The sequence below is a fragment of the Trematomus bernacchii genome, unplaced genomic scaffold, assembly GCF_902827165.1.
Source record: "Trematomus bernacchii unplaced genomic scaffold, fTreBer1.1, whole genome shotgun sequence".
In the NCBI taxonomy this organism is placed as follows: domain Eukaryota; kingdom Metazoa; phylum Chordata; class Actinopteri; order Perciformes; family Nototheniidae; genus Trematomus; species Trematomus bernacchii.
The window spans coordinates 222,407-233,578 of NW_022987664.1; the positions used below are offsets into that span (position 1 = coordinate 222,407).

Consider the following 11,172-nt stretch of genomic DNA (forward strand, 5'->3'; position numbering starts at 1 on the left):
TGGAGGGTCGACACAGAAAGGGCCAATTATTTACTGAGGTACCTGAACGCACCGCCACGCGCTCTTGTGTGAGTGCGGGCTCCGCCATAATGCAGTTTACCACTACGGTAAACTGCATTAACTGGAGTCTTTGCTCTAGGCGTAGTGTGTTCTCTGACAGCAATACGCCGGCCATAATGTCCCTGTAACCGCATAGCGCTTTCCTTTAGATAGCACTCCCTGCGGTTCATCCCTCTCATCTGCGCATGCCCACTAGTCACCTCCTTTACAGGAGCTACAGCTGGGGCAGCGAATGGGGAATTTGTACGGTTAACATTGTGTGTAAGTGTAGCATTTGTGAAAACAAAAGACACCTAGATTTGGATACAGATCAACCTAATTTTTATTTAGAAAACGTAGTGATCTGTGCATTATACAGGGAGGAGGCGGGATTCGCCCTCTCGTCCCGGGCGGAGAGATTTTCTCCCCCCGCCAGACAGCTCCGTAAAGACGGAGCACCCCACCCGGCCGCTCTCTGCTGCTGCGGAGCCTGCCGGGGCTGGGCAGCCCGTCCCCGTGAGTGCCGACACGCCGGTTCCACGGGGTGGGCCGAAGAGGTGGAGGGCACCGCGGGCACAGGATCTCCGTGCCGGCACCTCTCCCTTCGTGTCACCGTCGCGCTGCGCTCTCTCGTCTGCAGCGGTGACTCTTCTCTCTACTGAGGTCTTTGAACGCACCGCGGCCCGCCCTCAGGGGAGGGGGGGCCGTCACTCTCTTTGAAACGGACATTATGTGGAAAAGTGGAGTTGTAGAGAGAGATGACTCTTACTCTGGGATAAATGCAACCGTGTTTACTGAATGCATTTTCCCACACACACACCACTCCAGAACTAGAGTTTACAAACGTAAACCACCGTTCTCCTGCGGAGGTTCCTGAACGCACCGCGGCCACTCTTACGAGGGCCGCGCGCCCACGTATTAACGCTGTATTTCCCATTCAACGGTGAAATGCATTAATCGGAGCTATTATACCAGGCAAGGTGTGTTTTCTGACAACAGCACGCCGGCAATAGCATCTCTTGAATCCGCACAGTGCTTTGACAGCACTCGGTTTATCCCACTCACGTGCACATACCCACCTGCTGGCTCCCTATACTGGGGTTTACGGCAGAGGCGGGGAGTGTATGACAGTGTTTCTTCCTCTGGGGATGGGCAAGAAGCAGCCACGCTGCGATTACTCCTTATCCCGTGAGCAAGGAGATCGATCCAAAGAGCCCTTCCGTAAACACGGGGGCTCCCAGGAGATCAACACGGTCCTCTTTGGAAAGTGCCATGCGGCGTGATATCCCAGGGACATCACACGGCAGGCAGCGGCGGCGGCCTGTGATGAAGTAGGGTCGCCCCTATATCATGTGAAGCCACCGAGGCCTGGGGCAAGGCCCGTGGACCAAGCTACTTATTCGGCCTTGCGGCCCAATAATCGCTCTGACCTTGTGAGGCGGGGGCATCTCTAGCAATGAGCGAGTAGCCCACACACCCGCCGCCATGATCATCATCCAGGGAGAGTACAGCCCTGGGCGGTGGACTTCCATGGACGCCGGACCCGGAAGGAATGGTGAACGTGAATTGCACCGCCTCGGCCATATCCTGGCACACTCGAAGCAGAGGTGGTGGGGATCGACGCCCGCTATTTAATCCAGGGCATGATTTCAAAAAATACTCGTTTACTTTCTTCCTTTCTCTCAAATAATACGTCTCGGACTCAGTGCTAGGCTATCACCTCTGCTCGCTGAAGAGTAAAGGATGGTGGTCAGGAGGCGAGGCCTCCTTTTATAGGGAAGTGAGATGCGCACGCATTCAGGTAGGCCCGCCCCGGGGCCGGCTACGTCTATAGAAATCTCAGTAGGTGAATGCTTGCATGATAAGGTAGTACCCATAGAGTCCAGTAGAGGGCGGAGCCTGTGAGAGATATAACACACACTTCAGGTTAGAATATCACACGTAGCTATTTTAATTACCTCTCAAACTACCTAAACTAGTTATAGATATGTTTAGTTTTACTGTCGGGTCACTCGTTACTGGATCCGCAAGCTGCATGATAGAGAGCGCTCCGTTTATTATTCCCGTGTTATTGTAAGTTACTGTACACTTTTGAATAATGTAGTTAATCTACTATAATTAGTTTATTTAATATCGAATCATATCAATTAGTTTTAAAGCTCAATAAATAACAAAGAAGACCTTTGACCGGCACTAATTTTGTCCGGAAGATTTAAACTTTAACGGACATGTTGACCGGCAAAAGAAAATTCTAACAGAAACTCTGATATACATATTATATTAAATTATATATACTTTATTGATCCCAATTTAGGAATTCCTTTCGTCCGAGCAGCATGTAGTCAAGGCATTGCACATTAAATAAAAATGCAATAAAATTGAAAATAAACAAACGTCTGTTCTCCTTAGCAACAGTCTGTTATTCTTGGCAACGTTCTTTTATTTAAAAATAACAGACCTCTGGAATGTCCAAATGGGCCAATCAGAATCGAGTATTCAACAGCTCTTGCAAACTGACAAATATATTCACAATTTCAAGGTGTTCGTCTCTACTTAATGACAACAGAAAAGTGGCTTTTAGCACGAAAAGGAACCATCACTAGGGTTAGAATAAGTGCAGCTTTTATGAGTTTATCTTCCTGCCGCATTGATGTCTTAGTTTTTTATTTTTGTGGCTGGTTTTAATTGAACTATTCATATCTTACACTGCACTGTAACTTTTATTCTTATGTTTATTTTATTATCTTTGCTTTTTAATTACTCTTTTGAAATGCCATTTTCTTAATGTCTTTCATTTCTGTAAAGCACTTTGAATTGCCTTGTGTTGAAAGGTGCTGTATAAACAAACTTGCCTTGCCTTTGCAGTTTAATACAATCTAAAGTAAAGAATGACGCGGTACAGTCTCTGCTGCAGAGGTGGGAAAGCCCCTCAGAATCAGGGAGGGTGTTGTCTTTCACACCTGCTGATCTGCCAGATACAGTTGTAGTTATTCCACTCCTTTTCCTCATCATCCTCCAGCAGTTGATTCACGATCATTGACTCTTTCTGACCGCAGGAGAACCACACAGTGATCTGGCTTCATCACAGTTGAGACACCACAGCGTTACAACCACAGCTGGGAACCAAACCATCGAAACAAACAGAAAGTTGGCAAAGAAGAGACGAGTGTTGCTCTAGACTGGAGATTAAATCTATTCAGCTGCTTGTTCGGTATCCTTTTATTTAAAAAAAAGTGTGTTTAGTGCAGACTTTGGAACATTTTGTAGTGGAAAAGTACTATTTTCTGCAAATACAGAAGGGTAGATAAGCAATTGATGTTAACAGATATTCATTAAAAGTAAATAAAGACTTCCAAACATCGCCATCAATTCCCAAATATGGATTCATTGGATAAACTAATTACGTAGTGGTTGGGATATTGGTAGGGGCTCTAGACTGGAGATGAAATCAATTCAGCTGCTTGTTCGGTTTCCTTTTATTTTAAAAAGTGCATTTACTAAAGACTTTGCAACATTTTGTAGTGCAAAAAAACTGTTTTATACAAACGTGGAAGGGAGATCATCCATCGATGTTAGCTGATATTCATCTAAAGTAAATAAAGACTTCCAAACATCGCCATCAATTATTTGGATAAACTAATCACACATAGGGATTGATCATTTTTGCACCATAATTCTCATTATAAATCTGCAAATACAGTATATTAAATGATCCTTTTGTGGGGTTTTTTCAGAGAATCTGTACCAAAACTAATTTGTTTTGTTACGATTCGAAGGCCAGAAAATCTCTGGAGCTCCAAAATGTACTTTAACATATATTTAGCCTCAGATATTGTGCTTTCTGCGAGTTGAATATGGCATTTCATATCACCAAGTTGTGATTCTGGTTGTGCAGAATTACCGTCAAGATGGTACAACTTCTAGAAACTCTGCTCAGGTCACAAACACACACGCCTGAGGGATAGAAAGTGAGCAAAGGAGTGCAGATTAGGGCTGTGCGATTATGGCAAAAATCCTAATCACGATTATTTTGGTCAATAATTGATATCACGATTATTAAAAACGATTATCCATTTACTTTGAAAACATCCATTTATTGAAACAAAAATGTGAACAGTATGTTTTTAACAGTTGATTACCCTGAACTTTAAGTATAATTCAACTGAAAAACCAAAAAAAAAATTACATTTTTTTTTTTTTTTATAAAAATAATAATCGTTTTATTTCGATTACGTTATTTTCGTAATCGTTGCAAGCCAAAATCGTAATCGAGATTAAAATACGATTAATTGCACAGCCCTAGTGCAGATACAGAGATTTACAGTGTTGGAAATGCAGGAAACGGCAGTCAGACAGGATTTAGGTCCCTGTATTATTTGCCTCTCTAATAACAACACTTGTGTGAAGCATCTGCTCTCACCTGAATGAATCAGTGCAGAGTGTGTGTTTTTAGGGAAGCACTTTGTGAGCAGACCACTTAGCCTGATGAACTCTAACTGAAATTAGCTATGAGAAGAGCTGCCACTGAAATATCACCTGACAGTAGAAGTGATTATTTAGTTTAGTCTGTATTTGGTGCAAATGGAGGGAGCCGATGGAAGTCCAGATGCTGTCAATGCTTTGGAGAATTCACACGATCCATCACACACTCATTTTCATTTTTCGTATCGTAGCATATTGTTCTTTACGCATGCCCGAGTAATGAGCTCAAATATCTGGGAAGTGGATTGAAAGTGTGTGTGTGTGTGTGGTGTGTGTGTGTGTGTGTGTGTGTGTGTGGTGTGTGTGTGTGTGTGTGTGTGTGTGTGTGTGTGTGTGTGTGTGTGTGTGTGTGTTGTGTGTGTGTGTGTGTGTGTGTGCGTGTGCGTGTGCGTGTGCGTGTGTGTGTGTTTTGGTTTGTTTTGATGTATGATTTTCTGTTCGTCGACAGGTTGTGTTTGGGCTTGTATTTGTCCCAGAACATGGGTTAGAGGTTCCTGTTCACACCCTCTTGTTAAAAAGGACATAGTCTGCTGATGTTCAGGTTCATTCTAGTATGTAGTGTAACTACTTTAAAGAGTCCTCTCCTGCTGATGTTCAGGCGTATATCAGTATGTAGTGTATCTACTTTAAAGAGTCCTCTCCTGCTGATGTTCAGGTGTATATCAGTATGTAGTGTCTCTACTTTAAAGAGTCCTCTCCTACTGATGTTCAGGTGTATATCAGTATGTAGTGTCTCTACTTTAAAGAGTCCTCTCCTACTGATGTTCAGGTGTATATCAGTATGTAGTGTCTCTACTTTAAAGAGTCCTCTCCTGATGATGTTCAGGTGTATATCAGTATGTAGTGTCTCTACTTTAAAGAGTCCTCTCCTGCTGATGTTCAGGTGTATATCAGTATGTAGTGTCTCTACTTTAAAGAGTCCTCTCCTGCTGATGTTCAGGTGTATATCAGTATGTAGTGCCTCTACTTTAAAGAGTCCTCTCCTGCTGATGTTCAGGTGTATATCAGTATGTAGTGTCTCTACTTTAAAGAGTCCTCTCCTGCTGATGTTCAGGTGTATATCAGTATGTAGTGTCTCTACTTTAAAGAGTCCTCTCCTGCTGATGTTCAGGTGTATATCAGTATGTAGTGCCTCTACTTTAAAGAGTCCTCTCCTGCTGATGTTCAGGTGTATATCAGTATGTAGTGTCTCTACTTTAAAGAGTCCTCTCCTGCTGATGTTCAGGTGTATATCAGTATGTAGTGTCTCTACTTTAAAGAGTCCTCTCCTGCTGATGTTCAGGTGTATATCAGTATGTAGTGTCTCTACTGGGACATGTCTCCATGCTTTAATGTTCAAAAAGCTCTTTATTTTCCTCATACTTCCTGTGCTGCAGCACCTCTTTTCACCCTCTGTCTGAAACCAGAGCCCAGTCTGCTCTGATTGGTTAGAATAAAATGACAGCTGTAGGCACTTTTTATCCCACTGCACATGTTAAAGTGTCCTACATAGATGTATATGACAGATATCACACAGTATTCACAATCACAAACGTCTTTTTGTTCCTCAAGGACAATTCATACTTTGAAAAAATGGGTTAAAGTATTTCAGCACACTCATTTTGCAGAAAGCTCATCTTGCACCAGCTCTGATTTGCTGCAGTCTTGGCTTTATGACAACAAAATCACGCCTTAATCTCTTTTATTTATTATTATTCTGTCTTCAGCCCACCAGTGGAAGCACCGAGCAGCCAGAGAGAGAGAAAGAAACCCTGCACCACATTTCATTTGTAAATGTGTCTTTTTAACGTCCTGACTCTAATTTTCTCCAGCCTGATATGTCCATGCAGTAGATTGGTATTTCTAACGTTCTTTTTGAACTAGACATACTATGCAAGCTTTGAAGAAGAGCCTCTGCTAGTTTTGAGGAGGAAAACCCCACTCCATGAGAGGCTTTTCTCAGTATGGCTTACATTAACAGTACTCACTGAGATACTACACGAACCGTTCAGTTCCCTGGAAGTGAAGTCAAGTGCACTTTATCTGATTTGTCATAATGTATGTTGAGTCAAGACTTGTTCAACACAGAGAGCCCCTGGGCGTGCCGTAAAAACGTTCTCCTTCAATAACCCCACGGTACAAAATCATTACTAGCAGGATTACAGTGTTAGTAAAACTAAAAAGAGCACATAGTGTTTGTTGTAAAAGGATCAGATGTTATCTCTTCTCTGTCAGCTGTTCTGTTCTGTAGGATAATACTGTAAGTGTGAATCTATTCTTCTACTTTCTGAATCTGCTTTATGGTTTCCACTTTCTTTGCTTCATTTGTTCTGTTTTTCATTCAGCAGGTGAACCTATATGCTCATAAAACAGTGTGTGTGAGCTTCACTGTGTGTATTAAACTAAAACGGAGCATTTCCTGTCAGCTCAGATTTTATTCCTGTGTTTCATTGTTAGGCTACTGCCTGAATATGAAAGGTAGACAAAATCATTTCTGATCCTAAATATCTTGGTTTCTTCTCTTCTAAGGTCACAAACACCTCCATTGTTTACTTCCAGAACATACGTGTTCAAAGAATCACGCAATCGCACCATAAGATGTGCTCATAAGGTTCTTGGAAATAAGATTCAGCATGAAAAAGCAGGAAAACTGACTCATCAACTAAAGAAGTCTTAGTCTTACAAATCATTCATAATCATTACAAATCAGTAGACGAATCGTCAAAGAGAGGTCAGCCATGATGAAACCTCTTGAAGCTTTCCTTGTTTTCCTCCATCCTGTTTCATCTCTCTCCGACTCTAATGGACCTGATGGCCTCATCAATAAAACACTCCAACATCCGTCTGCTTCAGCAGCTTCAGACAACAATGAACAGCTTCTCCATGCTGCTGAGTGTGTGTGTGTGTGTGTGTGTGTGTGCGTGCGTGCGTGCGTGCGTGCGTGTGTGCGTGTGTGTGTGTGTGTGTGTGTGTGTGTGTGGACACATCTGTTTGTATCAGCCTAACAACACCCTCTCTTGCCTCTTCTGTAGATCTGCAGTGGGTCATTGGTTCATCTAACAAGAGCACAACAAAGGTAAGAGGATCTGTACTGTCGAGTGTGTGTGTGTGTGTGTGTGTGTGTGTGTGTGTGTGTGTGTGTGTGTGTGTGTGTGTGTGTGTGTGTGTGTGTGTGTGTGTGTGTGTGTGTGTGTGTGTGTGTGTGTGTGTGTGTGTGTGTGTGTTTGTTGCATCTGCATGATACAGCACTACGATGTTGGCACTGCAGAAAAACCTGTTTTAAAAATGAATGACCGTTGGGTTTTCTTAATGTTGGAGTGTTGTAAAAGACACTAAACTACTATGGCATTCACCAGCCCCCACAGAGCAAAGGGGTGGAGCCTTTTAGCCTCTTTAAAGCGCTTTGTTTTGATTTCACAGCCTACAACATCACTTGGAAATGACCTGCTGCATAATATTTAGCAGAAAGGTATACGGTGGCCGACAGATACAAACATGCTGCAACGGTACAAAACATTTCCATAAGGAGAAACATGCTGCAGTTTCAGAAAGCATGCAGATAAAAAAACACAAATGTTCCACATGAAGAAACATCTTCAGCAACTTGACAGCACATGCAGCACTTAGAGAACATTCAGCAACTTGAGGAGACATGCGCAGCGTTTACTAAAAGCTGCAGAAACCAAACGCTGCAAGAAGCTCAAAACACAACGGAGACCAGGGGACACTAAAGAGTGACGCACACAGCTGGGAGACCAGGGGACACTAAAGAGTGACGCACACAGCTGGGAGACCAGGGGACACTAAAGAGTGACACTCACAGCTGGGAGACCAGGGGACACTAAAGAGTGACGCACACAGCTGGGAGACCAGGGGACACTAAAGAGTGACGCACACACCTGGGAGACCAGGGGACACTAAAGAGTGACGCATACAGCTGGGAGACCAGGGGACACTAAAGAGTGACGCACACAGCTGGGAGACCAGGGGACACTAAAGAGTGACGCACACAGCTGGGAGATCAGGGGACACTAAAGAGTGACGCACACAGCTGGGAGACCAGGGGACACTAAAGAGTGACGCACACAGCTGGGACCAGTACCAACATTATGGATTAATTCCAGTAAGATTCTGAATTCTGAGTAATTTTTCAATTTGATATTGCTACTTTTAATTGAGTAAAATGACTGAGTAATGAAGGTGTCATATCTCAGGAGTGGAAAAGGTACTCATTAAGTGTTATCATAATTTATCAGTAAGATGTACTTTGTGTATCAAGAGTAAAAGTATGTAGAATGGCTCTTCTATACAGGTTTTTATCAGTAGCAAATACATGTCAAATCATTGTAATGTTGTAGTTTGTCAATGTAGAGCCAACTTTACATATGTTTTGAAATACTGTGCATATTAAAAAAAATACAGTGTTGCATCCCTTCATGTGTTTTTATATGTACACTTTGAATAGTACAATATTAGCCTCTGAAATGTAGTGGAGTAGAAGTATAAAGTAGCTTTAAATTTAAATACTCAAGTACTTTTTTGACGTGTGTGTACTTTACTTAAGTACAACAAGACTCGAGTAAATGTACTCCACCACTGCCAAAATGTTGAATTACTTTGAGTAACATTTTGAATGCAGGACTTGAACTTGTAACAGAGTATTCCTACACTCTGTTACTTCTACTTTTACTCAAGTAGCCTACAATATATACTCAAAGATATTGAAGTGACTGTTATTTTGTTGATTGTTGTGCTTTTATTTAGGTCTTAATGTGTGCATATGTATAAATGTGTATTTTCATTGTGTATTATATATTTGCATACATATTTTTATATATATTTGTTTTTGTATTCGGGATTGTGGGAAACGTCATTTCGATCTCTCTGTCTGTACAACACACTGAAATATTGACAATAAAGTTGACTTTGACTTGACTTTGAGATCTGAGTACTTCTACTTTTACTTGAGTAACACTTTGAATGCAGGACTCTTACATGTAACAGAGTATTCCTACACTCTGGTACTTCTACTTTCACTTGACTAAAACTTCAGAGTAGGCTACTCCTTGTGGTCTCACAACATCTCACCCAGTTCTCGAAGTGCTTGCTCCCGCTGTGCAGGATGTCTTCAAACTGGATGATGCAGTTCGCCACGAAGTCGTCGCATCCGATCGGCGCGTCGTGGAACACGGAGAGCTCGAGCCTCCGGCCCTCGTGCACCTCCGTGCAGAACTCATGGTTCCAGTTCGGGCTGTTGGTCTTCTGCTTGGTGGAGGTCTGCCCCACGCGGGAATCATCCACGTTCAGGGCGATGTACGTGTCCAGGAGGAAGCTCTGGGTCTTCGGGCCGACGGCGTGACGCAGAGACCAGGCCGTGGGCTTCAGATCCAGAGCCTCGCGGATCCGGATCTTCAGCTGCCCGTTGAAGATCACCATGGCAGAGGATCTCCAAAAACACTACTGCTTACAACTTGTTTACAGTGGAAACACACCCAGGGTTATCCAGAAAAAACACTGTGGCAGCAATCCTTACAGTGCAGTAATTACGCAGTAAAATCCACATTTGCAAACATGTTTTCATCAGAAAGCGTTTTGACCGGTGCTCCTCTTGGAATACAACGCAGAAAAATCCAAATATACCTCCTCCAAAAACTGTTTTTAATCAGAGTTAGCGTTTAGACCGGTGGTCCTGCAGGCAGAAATCCTTCCAGTGGAATACAAACGGAGAGAAATCCACATTTAAAACTTGTTTTCCTCAGAGTTAGCGTCTTGCACTCCCCTTACACTTGTCAAAAAATGCTGCAAATATCCCAAACAAATGATCTGCAGCAACAGATAACCAGGGGCAACATTTCTCAGACGTGCACAGCCACAACAACAAACGCGCAAAAGGCCCCAGATGTGTATCCTTGTTAAAAAACACTGCAGCAACGGGACTCCCTGGAAGAATTAAGCCCGGGTTTCATCGCACCGTGTGCCGGGTTTTGAGGCTCCAGAGGACCGGTGCGTATGGGGTGTTTCAGCGGGACTGCAGCGAGCAGAGAGCCGCAGAGGAGGGGCGGATCACGGGGATGTAAAGGGAGGTTCCTGGTCCTCGGTGCACGGCCTGGTTTCAGCCACTGCCGTGCTGATGTTGACTTCCCGTGGACAGACCTCTGGATGCCTCCCCCCCGGAACGAGACTGCTGTCTCCGGCTCTCTTGCTGCAGGAAATGCGAAAAACGCGTCAGATTTCTGGGAGGCTGCAGCTGTGACAGACGAGGAGGGGAGGGGGGTGGATGTAGCAGGAGATAAATAAAAGAGATTTATATCCAACCTTTAGCAAGCTACCATCAGTTTAACATCTGTAAACAGCAGAGGTGGGAAGTAACTAAGTAGATTTACTCAAGCAGCCTACGTAATTACAATTTTGAGGTAGGCTACTTTGTACTTTACTTGAGTATTTCCATTGTCTGCTACTTTGTACTTCTACTCCACTACAGTTCAGAGGAAGCCTAGATGGTGTACTTTTTCTCCACTACATGTATTTAATACACCTTTAGTTACTTTACAGATGCGTCAGATTTCTGGGAGGCTGCAGCTGTGACAGACGGGGGAGGGGGGGGGGGGGGGGGGGGATATCAGGAGATACATAAAAGAGATTTAGATGCAACCTTTAGCAAGCTACCATCAG

At 43.5% G+C, this 11,172-nt stretch overlaps 1 protein-coding gene across 1 annotated transcript in view; it reads right to left on the reverse strand.

Annotated features, from left to right (window-relative positions):
- LOC117487103 (protein kinase C epsilon type-like) overlaps window positions 1-10,734 on the reverse strand; it is a 101,966-nt gene extending 91,232 nt beyond the window's left edge. The window contains exon 1 of the mRNA XM_034135748.1: window positions 9,589-10,734. Within this exon, the coding sequence (XP_033991639.1) occupies window positions 9,589-9,936 (348 nt within the window). The 5' untranslated portion in view covers window positions 9,937-10,734. The remainder of the gene's footprint in view (window positions 1-9,588) is intronic.
- Window positions 10,735-11,172: the final 438 nt, after the last annotated feature.